The sequence below is a fragment of the Thermobia domestica genome, chromosome 6 (genome assembly GCF_964235325.1).
Source record: "Thermobia domestica chromosome 6, izTheDome1.hap1.1, whole genome shotgun sequence".
NCBI classification, from domain to species: Eukaryota; Metazoa; Arthropoda; class Insecta; order Zygentoma; family Lepismatidae; genus Thermobia; species Thermobia domestica.
The window spans coordinates 245465534-245484834 of record NC_137459.1 but is presented as its reverse complement, the minus strand read 5'-3'; the positions used below and the strand labels follow the sequence as shown (position 1 = coordinate 245484834).

Here is a 19301-nt window from a genome sequence, read left to right as displayed (position 1 = left end):
AACACACTTTCACTCATTACTATAGTCACAAACACTCACGTTAGTTAAAGAAAAGTCGTCAGTCGTTCTCCTATTCATAAAATACACAAATTTCAAAATGTGACATTATCTCAGGTTTAATATCAATAACCATTTTAATTATATATATATTATCAGAGGTGAGTTCATCTAATTGTATTAATTTAATATAACTTTCCATAATTCATAGTAATAACAATAAAATATTACAATTTTATCATAATACTCATCTCACATCCATTCTTGCTCGCTACATGAATTGGGCATCTTGATATATCTTCCATAAAATTTTCCGAGAATTACCATTACATTGGACAATTAACAAAACCATAACAATTATACAACACATCCAGATCTGGAAAACTAACAAAGACAAGTATTAGTAACACATTAAAAATTAAATATATCCACATATATATATTTAATTTTAAAACTGGACCATAAATATCATTTCTTTATATCACAGATTCTCTATATCACCTATCTAATTAATAGTATGAGAGGTATCGAATTTATGATTATTTTACAATGTTTCTCCTTTCCCTAAATATCTTTGTTTGACTCACATGACACTTTCTAATATCTCTAGGATTTTCCGTATTTCTAATTTGAACAGTGTTTCCAACCAAGAAACGTTCTATGGAATATGGGCCACTCCATTTTGGACACAAAGATTTAGTTCTCTTATCACTCAAAGAGGAAAGAAACTGAGTTTTAATCAAAATTTTGTCCCCGATATTATAATTATGATCAACACGCCTTCTATCATATAATTTCTTTTTACGTTTCCACGCATTGCTCATGTTCTGAAGAGCCTTTGACCATAACTCCGGTTCACGAGTATTTAAATCTGAAGCTTTTATTTGCCATTTAACATCCAACGGATTACATACATCATAATTAAAAATTAAATCCATAGGACTACATTTTGTTTCTTCGTGAATAGCACAATTTACTGAATACTCAATTTCCCAGATTCCTTTATCCCAAGATGTTTGTTTTTGTCCAAAATATATTCTCAAAGAATTTTTTTTATCGTAGACACGTATCTTTCACTCGGATTCGACGCCGCGTGATATGGTGATGTATTTATGTCCCTAATTCCATTTGCATAGAGAAAATCTTTAAACTTAGCTGATGTAAACACCGAGTGATTGTCATGACCTATTGAAAACACAAAACCGTTCCTACACATTAATTTATAAAGTTTATTGATAATACTTTGACTAGAAAGGAATTTTATTGGTTCAAGAAAGACTCTTTTCGAAAATGAATCTACGACTATCAGACAATAACGTCCTGATTTACTTTCTACCATCGGGCCTATTATGTCAATTTGCCAACATCCATTTACTATCTTCTCATACTGAGAAATCAACTTTCCTGCAGGTTTTACATTATTACTTTTATTTAACTGACATTCCTTACAAGCAGAAACATATTCCCTAATATCCTTTTGCATCTCAGGCCACGTAAGGCGTGCACAGATCTTCCCAATAGTTTTACTTATTCCGGCATGATATCCGGGTAAAATACTCGCGTGGAAGAACTCAATTATACTTGGAGTATTACAATAAAAATATATTATTAAAAATATTGATTAAGTAATTGGAGTTAAACATGTTTTCCAGTAAGAATTATATAGAGAGAGGATTTACTTTAAAGTGTGATGCAAACAAATATTCGAGTTTTAATCCGATTAGAAATCGATAACTTACACAAGAATATTTACTTCATTAGGTCTATAAATCTTTATGTTTATTGTATTATAATTCTCTTTAAAATTATGATTTTTCCATTTCAAAACGTAGAACGAGAAATGAATATAATATTCTATTTGTTAAGGAAACCTTTCAAACACTGATGATTTCAGGGCATGACCTGTGGGAGAATTGGAGACCCTGTCGACATAAATTTCCCCCTTCGTGGCCATAAGTTATCTTCGATCATGCTCAAATGGACTAATAATGTTTTATCAGTTTTCTTTCATTCATATATTGACCATTACCGGGGGAGAATCTTCTGAAATTGGCAATGCTTATAATTAGTTTTTCATTACAAATCAAAGGATAATAATGAAATATTGAACATACTTAATATTTTGTTTCCAGCTGTGGATGTTAGATTAGCAATTCTTATAATGTTTGCTTCTAATCGAATTTCAGAGAAAAGTAGTTTCCAAAGATTTATTCAAAGAAATGTTCTCACTCCTCTGATGAAAATAGGAACACACTTTTAAGAAACAAACAAAACGAATATTTTCTACAGGGTTTGAACACATAAGCTTCTGATTGATAGACTAGTGACCCAAACCGCTCGGCCAGTTCGTATGTCTTCAATGGCTCTCTTTTGACTTTTGTGTAAAGTGGTTTCCTGCTCCACACTTTTTCTTTGTTTATGTCGATACGACTATAAGTTTGTGGTGAATATTCGGACGTTACAGGTCTTGCAATGCATGAAAGGGTTTTTCGTATAAATTACACTAAATTTTTGTCCTAATAACTTATATACAACAGGTTGAATCTGTGAAATGATTGGGGTTGGGGTGATCGTAAATATTTTCATAGTTAGGAGCCCTGATATGCAAACCCGCTTAGCGTGGGGATTTACTTATGTGAAATTTGGTACTTATTTTACCGGTAAATTGTATACATACATTAAATAGGATTTATTGTTACGAAGAAAATTAAAAATGAATCAAATAGGGTCTATATGTGATTTAAAGTGGTTCAGGTATATATAATTTAAAGGAATGTTGCATTCACTTGCGGCTAAGGGGTATCCTTGTGAAAGGAATGGGGGCTCTTTGGATTCGATTCAGGCCGGTAGCCAGCCCAAAAATGTAAAGGGGGACCGGCTGAAGTTAGGGGAGGCCCGATCCAACCATATTATAGTTCATTTGCAAGCCTACCGTGAAACTTTTAGGGGACAGCTAACATTTAGGGGGGCCGGCCCCCTAGACCCCCTGGATACGGGCCTGATTCGATTAATCGGTGAATGTGCATTTGTTCAAATTAAACGCTAGTCTGTAAGTCTACGTCTTATATAACCTCGGTGCTGTAAGAAGTATTCTAGATGTCATTGAATGAAACCGGGATGCACATATATACTGTTACTAGTTCTGAAGTTAAGTGTGTTTGGTTATTGAAACGTCTAGAGAATACAAGTTACATTATGCACATTCAAAGGTAAAGCTGAAAGAAAACGCCTCTGGCTGTGTTTCGTGTGATACTGTAGGGCTATTAAGTAAGGACTCAATTCACACTACCAAATATCAGATATTGACAACCAATCAAAATTCGATAAAAGGGAGTTCATGTCTAGTAAATGCCACGTAATACATAGGATTTATTCTAGATAGACATTCACTTACATTTGAGTGGTAGGCGTCATGGAGGAAGCAAGAATTCGTTTCATAACGCTTCTTGACGAAGGTTACAGCGCTAAGCAAGCCGCGGAACATGTAGGCATTCACCCTAGAACAGGTCAGCGGTGGGCACACAGATATCGTGTTACCGGGGAAACAATTCGTCGTCGTAGTAATGGGAGAGGGCGAGTTACTACAAACGAGCAAGACCGTCGTCTGGTTGAACAAGCCAAGGAAACTTCCCATTCAAATTCCGCGTCAACTGCGACAAGCCGCTGACTTTCCTGGATCACGTCAAACAGCTATTAGGCGACTCAGGGAGGCTAATCTCTTCGCTCGGCGTGCAGCCATTAAGGAATTTCTTTCTGCGGAACACATCAGACGACGACGTCAATTTGCAGAGGAAAATATGCATCGGAACTGGACAAGTGTCATTTTCAGCGATGAATGTATATTTTCTTCTGCAAATGATGGACCAGTCTGTGTCTTTCGTGAGAGAGGTTCCAGGTTCGATCCTCGATACATATGGCACAAGCGTTCCAACGGACGCATATCAGTGGCTATCTGGGGCTGGATCTCTGCAGATGGATTTGGATATCTTCACAGGATTGATGGGTGTCTTACAGGTGCACAGTATAAGTTCATCTTGGAGAATATTATGATGCCATCTGTTCCCGAACGTTATCCTGAGGGAGGAATCCACTTTCAACACGATCGGTCACCTGTCCATATGTCACGAGTTGTCCAAGAGTGGCTGGCAGAGCAAAATGATGTAGAGGTAATCAATTGGTCTCCACGCGGAGCAGATCTTAACCCAATAGAAAATGTCTGGGCAGAGGTAAAGAGGTGTTTGAGGGAGAAATTGGCTAATGAAGTTCCTAGAACTTCCAATGAGCTCTGGGATTCGGTCGTTAATGCTTGGGAAGATCTTGCTACGATTGGCACGGGCTATGTCCGTCGAATGATAGAGAGAATGCCTCGTCGAATGTTAGCGGTTGTTGAAGCAGGTGGTCACTGGACATCATATTAAGAACGTGTTTAGTTTCAAACAGCCCTTTTAAGGGTTACATTTCATCCATAAAATGTTATGTGAATATGTGATTAAGCATGCAGAAAAAGTTGTGATGCAATCATCGAAATATATTTTTAAAAAATAAATTTTTCCCTGAGTGGGTGGAGTGGGTTCGCAACCCTCAGTACCTAAAGCCGAAATGCTACCTCTGCTCTAACCTCTCACTAGCGGTTATGCACTCCAATTCCTTGTACAATTGCTGCCAAGCCGCCAAAATTTCATACGTAACATTCCTTCGTAATTAAAAATTATATACAAGAGAGATACCTAATTACTACCATTGTTTGGCATTATTAAGAAGACGTCTCTTGCATTGAAAACATAGGACTTCATTATTGACTGATTAAAAAAAGGAAAATGCAATAGTCGAAAATTGTATTTTCTTTGCAAGTGATTTAAAGCAAATTCGTATTCATAACCAAACTTGAAATGAAGTTGGGTTGAGTTGACTTTGAGTTTAACGTCCCGTTCAGCAGCGAGGCTATATTAGACGTGGACCTACTAACTCACGTGGAATCCGAACCACATGAGCTCCCACCGGGAATCGAATCCGAGTCCTCTACGCCATTAAAATAAAGTGGATTCGTATCTCTAAATTGGGATAAATTTTTTAAAGTACTTTAGAAATTCTTAACTAGATTTTCGCGTGTTTCCAAAGCAAATTTGATAAACCTTACTGAATTTTAATTATTATCTTTTTTATACTTCTGAACCATACCTATTATTTGGTATCAAATATACAGAATGTTTCAAAACAACACCGATAACGTTTGGGAGGTGATTCCTGAACCAAGACAAGACAAAAAAAATATGGACCAACCTGGATTCAGAAATGTTTCCTTTCGGAGTTATAGGCTGCCTTGAACATGATAAAAAAAAAAGAATTTTAAAGGTCCATAGGTCCAAAACTATGGGACCTACCGTAGAAGGGTCAAGACTTCACTTAAAACTAATATGTGCGTTATCCAAAAATGCATGTTTCAGAATCTTAAGGTACTCACGCAACAATTTCTATAGAGGGAGTTTGGCTAAAGGCATATAATTTGAAGTACTCACCAACTACCTCTATAAAAATCGTTGCGGAAGTACCGCAGGATTGTGAAAGTTGGATATTTGGAGAGTGCACACATAGTTCCTAAGTGAAGTCTTGACCCAACCACGGTAGGTGCCATAGATTTGGACCTATGGACCTTTGAAGTTCATTTTTCATATTTTTGGCATACTATAACTCCGAAAGGGAGCATTTGTGCACCCAGACTGGTCTATACTTTTTGTCCTATCTTGATGTCATTAATCACATCCCAAATATTTTGTCGGTGTTGTTTTGAAACACTCTGTATAAAACCACTAACTAGAAGGATTGCACATGCTAGTATTCAATCTTATCTGAATAACTGAATCTCTGAAATTAGGGAAATTATTTGATTATGTAACCCACCCAAGTTTCATAATAAAATGAAATTTTGTAAAAGGAAAATTTTGTGAGATGAAACTCCAGTTTACTGTTAAGTCGGTTATTTCTCTTGGAGTTGGAAGCACTGCTTAACCTTCGGTTAGATTGCGTGAGTCGTCGATCGGGATGACATCACGTTGCAGCCGAGGTTCTGGCTTTAAGACTGAAGCGCTTCGCAGTGTATAAAATGAGGTAAGAGTGATAGGTCCTCTGAATGAAAGAATGGGTCATTAAATTAATATTCTTTCCGTATAATCGTATAGTTTAGTTAACTTCTTTTGAAATCTATAACAATTCCTGACTATGGTTATTATTTAGAAGCATTATTATTATTCAATATATTTTGGAAGCACATATTTCTAAAAATATTGCGAAAGGAAAAGTAAGAAAGTAAAAATAGTTAATTGAATAGTTCATGTTACTGGTTTTGTGTAGGCAGAATTATGCCTTGAGTTAAAACATGTTGATTCTTGTTTTCCTTGTTAAAACTAAAGTAAAGTCGCTAGTCAGGAAGTTTAATATATTGAAATTACGGAAAATATTAAGGCTAGTGGAGACTTCAAATGAATGATTTATGTCTTAGGTCCGCTTTTGAAAAAGGAAAGAAAAAAGAAAGGATTTTATAGAATTACAGTTGAGCTATTGCTCGTAATTCATGCATTTTGACCCATATTTAAGAAATCATTTCCTCCCACATTTTCATTCCAAAGAAAGCCACTTTGCAGTAACTTCGAGTTCCATACATTTTTGATTATATTGTTATATAGGTTTCTAAATTCTATATTTTGGATTTACGATTGGTTATAATAATACTTCAGAAAATTTTGTCACTTGGAAAAAAAAATCCTTTTGGGAAAAATGTTACTTGCTAACGGCGATTTCGATTAATGATATTATTACTTGTTAAAATTGTTGAATGTTTTCTATATTACTATTTATATAACACGTTTCGGATTGTTATAATAAAATTTTCCATTTTGTTAGAAAATTTTTTTACATTTTTCAAGTAGTTGTAGACATATTCCTGATTATCTTAATAGTGATATTTTTTGCATACAGTATAAGCCTTTTCCAGTATTGAACCTCACTCTTCACGTCGTCATTATTCTCAGCCGTGGGGGAGTGGAATTCTCCTTTCTCTCTCCTTTTAAAATTTTTGTATTCTAAAGGGGGAAGTGAGGTGACGTCCGTTCTCGCAGGACTGTGGGTAGTGGGGGCTATTTAAAGATTATATGTGTATCGTTCATCCGTTACATATATAATTTATAAATAAAAATAAATTTTATACACTGCCCTGGAAAGGCAAATTTATGCTGGCTTCGAGGTCCGGTTCGGGGAGGTCCAGCAAAAGTGTTCCCCTTTATATTCTAAAATTTATGTGTATTTCTTTGGTGAAATTAACCTCTAAATTAAATAACATATTTTCATTATACTATGCCTTTCTTGTTGAGTAATATAAATGTTGTATATGAATGTTAACGTAAAATACTTAATACAGTGTTGCCGGGGTCGGATACAAAATTTATGGTTTAGTAGGTCATTGTGTAATAAGCAGATAATTATTGATAAGGTTGTAAAATTAATAGTAATTATCCTTTTGGTTTCTTTGAGCTTAATATTTTGTGGTGTGCTTGTAAGGATGGCACAGTCAAAGGAGACGCATGTAAAGTCTAGATTTTCGGATTCTTCAAGTTCGAGTGGGGATGAATTTCTTGGATATTCTTATGAATTTAGTAATCCTATGTTTGATCATTTAAGGCCTTCAGCCCATATTCAAGTGAATCCTCACGAACCTTTACTAGGTGGTCAAAGTAGACCATTTCAGGATCAAAATTATAACGTGGATCCACAAAGTAATGTGGGACACAGTACACGGTTTGCGAATTCCTCGCCTAATTTAAGAGCAGGAGGGAGTCAGAGCTTTCAAAATAAATATAGAGACCGACCATTTAATATGGCAGCTTCATTAAATTTAAATTTTGAGAAATTTGCTTCGGAAGGAATCTATAAATCTTTGTTGCATGATATTAATAGTCTACCTATAATAGATGGTACCAATACTGAGTCTACATTTCAGTTTTTATTAAAACTTGATAGTATTGTCAGAGGTAAGGGTTTGCCTTTAGATCTTGTGTTGGTAGCTTGTCTTTCTCGTACAAAAGGAGAAATGCAAGAAGTAATACAATCGTTCATTGGGGACGCTTCCCCTTGGCAAACAGTTTGTAGACATTTAGTGGTGCGATTTATTTCCACTATTGGTAGAACACAATTCATGCGACTATTTTTCTACGTTCCCATGCGGGAGGAGCAATCATTATATGAGTTCGTAGATAATAAATTATCGATTATTCACGTACTTGATATGTCCTTTGATGAAGCCACCATTTGTAGTTTAATTACTAATATGGTAACGCCTTCTGCCCATCAATTTCTAGCTGAAAGAGGTATGCCTATCGATTTAAATCAATTGTATTTAGCTGCAAAACACTATGACGCCTTGCATAGATATAGGAAAGATTATTATCGATTACGTAATCAAGGTAGTAGCGTACGGGACTTGGTACCACCCCGTAAATCATCTTCCTTTATCGGAGCGAAGAATACAAAACAGCAAGTAGTGTTGCAATCTCGTGAACCAAGAAATTTACATAAAACTTTAGTTTCTCCAGCTATGTATTCTTTACCATCTAACTATAAAAATCTTGATAAGGCGGAATTTTCTCATAACCATAATTTAGAATCTCAGTACTTAACTCAAAATAACTCAGATGTAAATCAAAATGATAGTGAATTGAAAAAACTGTTAGCGATTTCTGTTTATATTGCGGGTATGCGTTTTAAGTGCTTAATTGATACTGGGAGTACGAACTCTTATTTGGCTCGACATCTTTATGATGAACTTAGAAAAAAATGTAAAATAAAGGCAGAAAAGGTGAATGTTCAGACTATAGGCTTAGGAAATGTACAAGTTACAGTGGATATGAGAGTAAGACTATATTTTAAAATTGGAAGACATCAATTTAGTGAAATTTTCTTCATCGTGGACTCTAATGAGTTTGATCTTCTGCTTGGAAATGACTTTCATACAAAATACGACGCCATAATAGACATTGCTGGTAATTTATATAATATAAAAGCTCGGAAGTTAGTGGTTCCTATGATCCGAGCTGATGAACTTTTGTGTGCCCAGACTTCTCTCGCTTCTGCATATACTTCTAGGAATGGGGTGAGTGGAAAGCAGCCGCCATGCGACCTTGGTTGTCCGAAAGCTACACCTCAACCTAGATCTTTTGGTAATTCTCATCAGATTTTGACTCCATCGACATCAGTAACCAGAGACAGCGGAGTTAATACCACGTTTGACCCAGGAGTGGAATTCGTTTTTGATCAGTCCATATTGCATCCACCGGAGACTAAACCGGAGGAATCTCAAGGTAATTATACGGTTCCTGATCAATTATTACTATGTGATTCTAATTTACAGGAATATGTTAATAACTTGTTAACTTCATATTCTGATGTTATTGGAAACAAAATTGGTAGAGTAAAAAATTTCACTTACAAAATTGAACTTGCCGATAAAACTCCCATTCGATTGCAACCTTATCAACTTCCAACGCATAAGCAAAAGGAATTAGATTCTTTTATTGCCCAGCTTTTAAAAGACGATATTATAGAGGAAGTAGATTATTCTCCCTACACATCACCCTGCTTTCTAGTAACAAATTCAGATGGAAGCAGGCGGCTTGTAATTTCATACGGAGAGGTGAACAAAAAGGTTATGGTAAACAGCTATCCTTCTCCTAACATGGAGAATGTAATATCTAGTATTTCGGACAATAATATCTTTTCAAAACTTGATTGTAAATCTTGTTTTCATCAAATTCCTCTGTCTGAAGAGAGTAGAAATATTACTGCTTTTGTGACAAAAAATAAAATCTATCGATATAAATCGGTACCAATGGGATTAGTGTTATCACCTTTTGTTTTAAGTAATTTGATGTCAAAAGTCTTTGAAGGGTTAATTGGTAAGAATTTAGAGATATATTTTGATGACATAATTTTATTTAGCAAGGATATTGAGAGTCATAAAGCTCTATTAGAGGAGGTATTATCTCGACTAAGAAATTGGGGAATTACTATATCAGAAAAGAAGTCCTGTCTATTTCAAACTAGTATTAAATATTTAGGGTTTCGTTTTGAAAATGGCAACATGTCAATAGACCCTGAGAGAATTAAAGCTATCCAGGAGATACCAAAACCAAAGAACAGAAAAGGAGTGAACAGAATATGTTCATTTTTCTCGTTCTATTCAAAATTTATTTATGGGTATTCAGAGTTATTTGCTCCCCTTCAAGAATTAAGATATGTAAAAAAGCGTTTTAAATGGACTAAAGTTCATGATGAAGCCCTACAAAAATTAAAAGATGCCTTTTGTAGTCAGGTCATTTTGAAAGTCCCAGATATGAATTCCAACTTCGTAATACATTGTGATAGCTCTTTGCGTCATTTTTCTGGGGTTCTCAGCCAATATGATTCGGAAGGGAATCTCAGACCTGTATCAATGTTTAGTAGGGCAATTCCACAATCTGATTGGAGTAAAAATATATACGAATTAGAACTTAAGGCTCTTTCTTTATCTTTGGAAAAATTTGAATATTATTTGGCAAATCCCTTTGTAGTATATACTGATAGTAAGAGTTTAACTTGGTTACTTAATAACCATAAAAGACAAAGGAGATATGGAACTATGTTAGAGAAAATCTCGAGGTTTAAATTTCGTATAGTCCATGTAAGATCAAAAATAAATAGTATAGCCGATTTCCTTTCAAGGGTTGGAAACCATCTAGAATTCTATACAAAAGACGATAATACAATGGAAGTCGTAAAAGATCATAATAAAACAGTAAATTTGTCTTTCATTAATTTTTGGCAAAATCCTGTGTTTAATGTACCTCTTACAGATCACCAGAGGAAGGATCCTGAATTAAGAGAGATTATCAATAGGTTAGAGCGAAAGGAAGAAGTTCCTCTGTATGTATTAAGAAATAAGATCTTGTTAAAAAAGACAAAAGGTAAAGGGAATAATGGATTTAGAATTGTAATACCTAATTCTTTAATTCAGTCGATTATTGAGTATTCTCATTGTCCAATAATTCATGGTGGGCATATGGGATATCGAAAAACCATTGCTAAGGTCGCTGAAAAGTATACCTGGCCTACTTTATATTCTGACATTAAGAATTTTATACAATCCTGTCATTTGTGCCAAACCTGTAAAGATTCCAATCGAAAACCTATGGGTCAATATTTTACAAAAAAGGTACTGCACCCAAATTATACTTGGTTTATTGATATTGCGGGGAAATTGCCTAGTAGTTCTGGATTTGAATATATTTTAATTGTCACTGACGCCTATAGTCGCTTTGTCTTTTTAGAACCTTTAAGACGACTAACCTCAAAAATCATCTGTAATAAGTTACAGGAATTATTTCTTCGATACGGCTTTCCTGGTAAAGTCCTAAGTGATGGCGCTTCTTATTTCGTGAGTGATTACTTCTTGAAATTCTTGTATAGCTATGGTATACAGAGTGTAAAATTCTCCCCATATAACCCACAATCGAACAGAGCCGAACGTACGGTGAGATCGATCAAAAATTTAATTCGTATTTATGTTGATAAGTCTCAACAGAATTGGGCCCAATTACTATCTAAAATTGCTTTTACTATTAACATAAGTATGAATGAAACTACTGGGACTAGTCCATGTGAACTTTATATGGGACGGAAATTTTACCATCCATTAGATGTTAAATGGTTGATGGATTTAGATCTTTTAGACGATGACCAGGATAAAGAGCAAAAATTAGTTAATATAAATAATAATATTGAACGCGCTTGGAAACATAGTGCGAAAGTTTATACTCAAAAACATAATCCTGTTAATTTAAATATTGATGATTTAGTATTGGTTAAAAGGTTCATGAAAATTTCAGCAGAGAAACATTTCAATCCAAAAATCGCCCCTCAGTGGGAAGGCCCATACCGCCTTATTTCTAAACCTACACCAAATACAGTTTGGCTAGAAAATATTGAAAGACCATATGTTCATATAAAACGCCATGTTCGTTTTTGTAAGAAATATTTTCCACCGAGACAAGTTAATCAATCTAACCCATAAGGTAACACGAAAAAAAAATGATGATTTGATATGAGAATTGAGGTTAACTAAATTATTAATATTGTACTTATATATATATATTTATATATTTTAGGATGTTTGTTCGAACAAATTTTGTGTGTTGTATATATTTTTTTTATTCCTGCAGGAATGCCTCGTCCGAGAAAGTGAGAGGTCAACCCTTTTCATTTTGTAAATACCTCATCATCATCCTTTGTGTATGTTGTGTAAGGAATTGGAAAAATTACTGTAGAAGTTTGTAAAGAAGGCGTTAGCATTTGAATATTTATGGAAGATTTGGTAATGTATTGAAATTATTTTATTATTCAACTTGGGATTTGTTATGGTTAGGAATTTTTTTTGACCGACCCTCGGATATTATGTAACCCACCCAAGTTTCATAATAAAATGAAATTTTGTAAAAGGAAAATTTTGTGAGATGAAACTCCAGTTTACTGTTAAGTCGGTTATTTCTCTTGGAGTTGGAAGCACTGCTTAACCTTCGGTTAGATTGCGTGAGTCGTCGATCGGGATGACGTCACGTTGCAGCCGAGGTTCTGGCTTTAAGACTGAAGCGCTTCGCAGTGTATAAAATGAGGTAAGAGTGATAGGTCCTCTGAATGAAAGAATGGGTCATTAAATTAATATTCTTTCCGTATAATCGTATAGTTTAGTTAACTTCTTTTGAAATCTATAACAATTCCTGACTATGGTTATTATTTAGAAGCATTATTATTATTCAATATATTTTGGAAGCACATATTTCTAAAAATATTGCGAAAGGAAAAGTAAGAAAGTAAAAATAGTTAATTGAATAGTTCATGTTACTGGTTTTGTGTAGGCAGAATTATGCCTTGAGTTAAAACATGTTGATTCTTGTTTTCCTTGTTAAAACTAAAGTAAAGTCGCTAGTCAGGAAGTTTAATATATTGAAATTACGGAAAATATTAAGGCTAGTGGAGACTTCAAATGAATGATTTATGTCTTAGGTCCGCTTTTGAAAAAGGAAAGAAAAAAGAAAGGATTTTATAGAATTACAGTTGAGCTATTGCTCGTAATTCATGCATTTTGACCCATATTTAAGAAATCATTTCCTCCCACATTTTCATTCCAAAGAAAGCCACTTTGCAGTAACTTCGAGTTCCATACATTTTTGATTATATTGTTATATAGGTTTCTAAATTCTATATTTTGGATTTACGATTGGTTATAATAATACTTCAGAAAATTTTGTCACTTGGAAAAAAAATCCTTTTGGGAAAAATGTTACTTGCTAACGGCGATTTCGATTAATGATATTATTACTTGTTAAAATTGTTGAATGTTTTCTATATTACTATTTATATAACACGTTTCGGATTGTTATAATAAAATTTTCCATTTTGTTAGAAAATTTTTTTACATTTTTCAAGTAGTTGTAGACATATTCCTGATTATCTTAATAGTGATATTTTTTGCATACAGTATAAGCCTTTTCCAGTATTGAACCTCACTCTTCACGTCGTCATTATTCTCAGCCGTGGGGGAGTGGAATTCTCCTTTCTCTCCCCTTTTAAAATTTTTGTATTCTAAAGGGGGAAGTGAGGTGACGTCCGTTCTCGCAGGACTGTGGGTAGTGGGGGCTATTTAAAGATTATATGTGTATCGTTCATCCGTTACAATTATCAGTATACATACAATATGGTATTCACATTTATTTTAAACGTTCATTTAGAATAAATAATTTATATTTACTGTCTTCATTGAGCTGTATAATGTTTTGTAAGAGTATGTTTTGACTTCACTCTTGTATTCAATGTGGGATCAAATTATGGTGATTGCGTTATGTGTTTTATTTATTTAAAAGATTTTAGATAAAGTTGATAGCCCAAAAGATTCAGGTGCACTGAAACATTAACAAAAAATTAACAGAATATTTATTAATTCAGCCATGGCCTATATATTAAAAATATGTATCCCTGCCTCCGCGTAATGGGATGGAGAATCTCCAGCCAAGAAGGCATATATGTAATTGAAACACGGAGACTCCTGATTTTGAAGCGCCAGTGCTAACTGCATACCTACACACCTACATTCATTAGTTACCATTCATGTGATAAAGTTTTTGAAACAATTGTTTTTGTAAAATATTTATTATTTTCTGCGAGAGTTAATTTAATTATGTTTCCTCTTCAAAATAGTGTTAAGTAATAAATAATAATTTAAGAATAGAACAATGCTTAATCCCACACCCCTTAGCAGTTAATACACTCTAGAGCAGCCTAATCATCAGATAGCTAAGGACTCTCTTCCTATAACTTTTACAGTATAAACTCTCAAGCTGATATAACATCTATAACAAGACTTATACATCATATTAAATTAGAAATAAGTGTGGTTATAATAATTGCTTCTTATAAGTGTGGTTAAGTTTCTTTGATTAATATCATAGGTATTAATCTATGTATTTTCGTGTACAGAAAAGAAATAAAGAATTACGCTAGGAAGCCAATTAACTCGTTAGACAAGAAACTCTGGTATTTTCGTCACTTAGAATATAGACGTCCTCAGATTTCTGAATTAAGAATTACAATTAGGAATCCATCAAAGTATTTTGAATTTGTTTAAAATTGTCTCAATGCTCAACGAATTATTTTTCAATTGAAAGTTTTGATAAAAAATCTAAAGATGACACTGCTTTTTTACTTTCTTGTGCACTCTCCTTATGAACAATTGTTCGGCATACCTTACATAGTACTAGGTATCCCCTGTAATCCATAATGTATACGAAGTATAGATTTGAAGTCATCCTTTGTCTGAACGAAATTCTATTCAGAAATATTTCGCTAAAACGTAAATTATGACTACCACCTCAGCAGATATGTCTACAAGATTAGAAACAAAAATCAGTATTCGGTGAAAGCACTGTTTCTTTCAGAATTTATGTTCCGGGGGGAAGGGGGCACACTCACAAGGAGAAGGCAGACTTTGGTAAGTGAACTTCGGGGCCACTTTTTGCCAGTTGTTAGTGCACATTTAAAGAATTAATATTGCAAACTGGGAGAGCGCAATGTCCAGAAATAACGGAGATAAACCGTCTTAAAGTTTTCTATTCTCGCTGCATATATTGTACGACACACACATTTACCAAGTGTCGGCGTGGCAAAGTGAGGAAAATCTTTGACTCATGCGTAAAGGGTTCCGAATTCAATTCCTGTTCGAGTCATACATTTTTTTTGCTTCAACCAATAAAGTAGCCATTTGTAACTATAAGTAAAATATTAATTCATTATATGTTTATAATGAATAAAACAATAGAAATTTTCAAATCACTTGTAAAATCTTTCAATGTTCCATATTAACTACGGTAGAAACAAAATTTAATCTATTCCGTAAATATTATTGTTACCGCAGTCGTTGTGTAAAAAATGTTCTTGACTCTTCGTGTTTACATCTGTAGACAGTGTGCGAATTACAAAGGGAGTGAGGAGGAAATCTCCTTTGGTTATAGCAACATCCAGTATTAGCAAAGGGGATTTCCCCCTCAACTCCTTTGTAATTCGTACATTGTCAACAGATGTAGACACGAAGCGTCAAGAACATTTATTACACAACGATTGTCGTAACCAGTGGCGTATTTAAGGGGGGCGCTTCCGGGCTTAAGCCCCCTGAAATGTTATTTACTATATTAAAGTAAATTAAATATCTTGAAGAATTTTCACTTTTCCAGGACTAAAGTTGGCAAAGCCCCCTTCCGAAATAAAATCGCAAATACGCCACTGGTCGTAACCATAATATAACTCGTGATATCAGTATATTTACGGAATAGATTAAATTTGGTTTGCCAGTTAACATGGAACATTGAAAGATTTTACAAGTGATTTGAAAATTTCTATTGTTTTATTCATTATAAACTTACGATGAATTAATATTTTACTTATAGTTACAAACGCCTACTTTATTGGTTGAAGAAAAAAAAGAGATGTGTGACTTGAACAGGAATCGAACCCGGACACTTTACACACGAGTTACAGATTTTACTCACTCTTCCACACCGTCAATTGGTAAAATCGTACGTTGCACGATATATGCGGCGAGTAGAAAACTTTAAGACGGTTTTTCTCCGTTATTTTTGGCCATTGCGCTCTCCCAGTTTGTAATATTAACTCTTTAAATGTGCACTACCACCTCCCAAAAAAATGGCTCCGAAGTTCACTTACCAAACTCTGCCTTCTCCTTGTCAGTATTACGGGGGGGGAGCACTGTCAGAGCTTGTCCAGAAGAAGCACTGGGTGAAAGATAACGTGTTAAGTATGAAGCGTTTAAGATCAATCCTTCAAACACTACTGAAGGGGGATTTCAAACTTAATTTCATACATATACTTTAAAATAAAAGATTTCGACTAAAATTGCCACTTTAAAAACTTCATTTCAGAGAATGACTATGAGAAACAATATGGTCACTGTAAAATACATTATGAAACACACACACTCAAGACTCTATCTACCTTCAAAATGACATTTCCAAAGTTCAAACGCAACTAAATAGGTTTTTCAGAACTGAAAAAGTTAAGCTGGATCGCTAGCCACCTTTAGGGTTAAACTTTCTCACTAGATGGCAGAGCTCATTGCGATACATGCGATGTTGCCACATGGGTTGCGGATAGAAAAGTGTTTAGACACGGCCGCATTTTATACATGATTTACAACAAAGAGAAATGAGAGCTTTTATTTCCATTTTACTCAACACTGCCTGCTTTAAAATATTAATTAATTATATTCTTTGATCAAAAGTGATTTTTAACTTATGAAACGTTATGTGGATCTCTCAAACTAGATGTCTTTTCGGTGCAGATTATGAATGCCATACTAATACAAAATCATTACATAAATTTCATCTTTTGGACAAAACAGACTCTCAGTACGCTCAAAAATGGTGTTTTATAAGCCTAGTTGTAATCCTTGGTGTAAAACTTATCTCTACTTTAGAGATTTAATATATCATGGCTAAAATCCCCTTGTTTTTTGGTCAAAGAGCAACTCAATTTGCATTTAGGGGGAAATTATATCATTTCTATGGTAATAGTTTCTTAGTAAACGGCAGTTAAACGTTATACATTTATTTATAGTTAGATGCCTCTACGGTGCAGATTAAGGATATGTGTATAAATACAAAATCATTACCTAGGTAGATAGGACAAAACATATTCTTAGTAGGTTCAAAAATGTTATTTTATAGGCGAAGTTGCAATCCTTGGAGCAGCTTTACTTTAGGGGCTTAAATATCATGGCTAACATTCCAGTTTTTTTGGGCAAAATTCGACTCAAACTGCATTTAGGGGTAACGAAAACTACTTGCATGGTAAAATTTTCTATGCAAATTACAAAGATATACGTTTATCTATAACTCGATGTCTCAAAGGTGCAAATTAAGAATAAGTATCCAAATACAAAACCATTAAACAAATCCGATCTTTCCATTCTGAAGTTCATGCAAATATTTAATCTTTCTTCCGAAATAAACTCTTTGAAGTCACCTCCGATTGGGATTTCTCCTTGAAGTGAAAACTGTTCCTTCGTGATTATAAGGTTCACGTACGCCTTTTCGACGCAAAAGATCCAGTTCGGATTCCCGGTGAGAGCGCATGTGTTCCAGAACCCACATTAAGCTGTAGATCTACGTCTCATATAGCCTCAGTGCTCAAAGAGACGATAAACTCAAGATCAGCCATCAAATCGAAAACTTATTTACGTCGCCTTTTCACCCTCATCAAAGAGTATTAAGCGCTTTTTTTTTAAATATTACATTTACAATCAAACAAATTAACTTGGAGTGCTGTCTTTAAAAATATTTAATTTTAATTTCACATATATATTAGACAATTTCGCATAAAATGATACTTGTAGATCTTCATATTGACCAACACTTTTTTAAATCGCCAATTGATATATGTTTTTTATATTATATTAATTATTTCAAACCACATTTACTTATAACTTGCAGTGCATATGTAGAGTAAACAAAGAAAAGCAATCCTATTATGGTCCTTTTTATGCAACAAAACTGAATGATGATTTTAAAATATTCTGCATTGAATTAGAAGAAATTGTCGATAAAATAATTTTGATACTTTGATACTTGTTTATGTAGTAATGTAACGATTTATCACAGCATTGTGTACAAAAGGAATTAACAAATATAGTTACTTTTTCTAGAATATTTAAATTAATTTGTATTGCAAAATTATACAACAAATATAGTAGCACAATAAATAGGAAAGTAATGTTTTATTAAAGTTGCGGGTATGTTGACTAAACTTTTATTAAAGTTTCATTTTCAGGTTGTGACAATCAAGTTCCTTCTTTTTATTGAAATCTTTGCTAATTGTAATATTTGATAAATATAAAAGTTTGAATTATACTTTATGCACATATTCAAATTGAATAGCATTGAGAAATATTTTTGGATTAAAAGAGATTGTTGAGTTGAGTTTAACTTCCCGTTCAGCAGCGAGACCATATAAGACGTGGACCACTGATTAACGTGAAATCCGAACCACATGAGCTCCCAAAGGGAATCGAACCCGGGCCTCCCACGCTGGATTAAAAGAGAGTTGTTTAACAAAATATCACTAACAAAATCTAAACATAATAATAAATAAAAAAAACTAGTATTCCGGATTTGAGCTGCTGATCATCAAACGTGAACATTTAGTGAGTGCACACTAATTGATTGCTCCACGATTGCTAGTTTATTAAATACATCTCGATAACACATATAAACAAATTATACGAAAAGGGGTGGTTGCTTCATTTTTTAGTTTATTTAAATGGTTTTCTGAACATAATTAACAGTGTCGTCTTGTCAATGTTTTGTTAAAATTTGCATCCTAGGGGGGAAATAGAATTTTAAAATTTAACCTATAAATAAAGTATCTCCAAAGTCCCTCATGTTATATAGATGAAGTTTGATATATAAACTCGACACTAAAATAAATGGTTCGGTGTAATCGATTTTTCGAATATTCAGCATCTACAGGAAAAGGTATAAAGGTAATTTATATAATACTTTCTCAACATATAAATATGAATCGAAGTTTTCTGTCTCCTAATCACAGGTAAACGCTGAACTATGTAAAACGAATTTTTGAAAATCAGAATCACTTGGCTAGAGTTGAGTTGATTTTGAGTTTAAAGTCCCTTTCAACAGCGAGGCTATATGAGACGCGAC

At 34.0% G+C, this 19301-nt stretch overlaps 1 protein-coding gene across 1 annotated transcript; it reads left to right on the top strand.

The window, feature by feature from the left end:
• Positions 1-7132: 7132 nt before the first annotated feature.
• On the top strand, positions 7133-13374 carry LOC145688456 (uncharacterized). The gene is made up of 2 exons (XM_081762711.1): positions 7133-9344; positions 12240-13374. The coding sequence occupies exons 1-2, from the start codon at positions 7370-7372 to the stop codon at positions 12260-12262; spliced, it is 1998 nt and encodes a 665-aa protein (XP_081618837.1). The 5' UTR covers positions 7133-7369; the 3' UTR covers positions 12263-13374.
• Positions 13375-19301: the final 5927 nt, after the last annotated feature.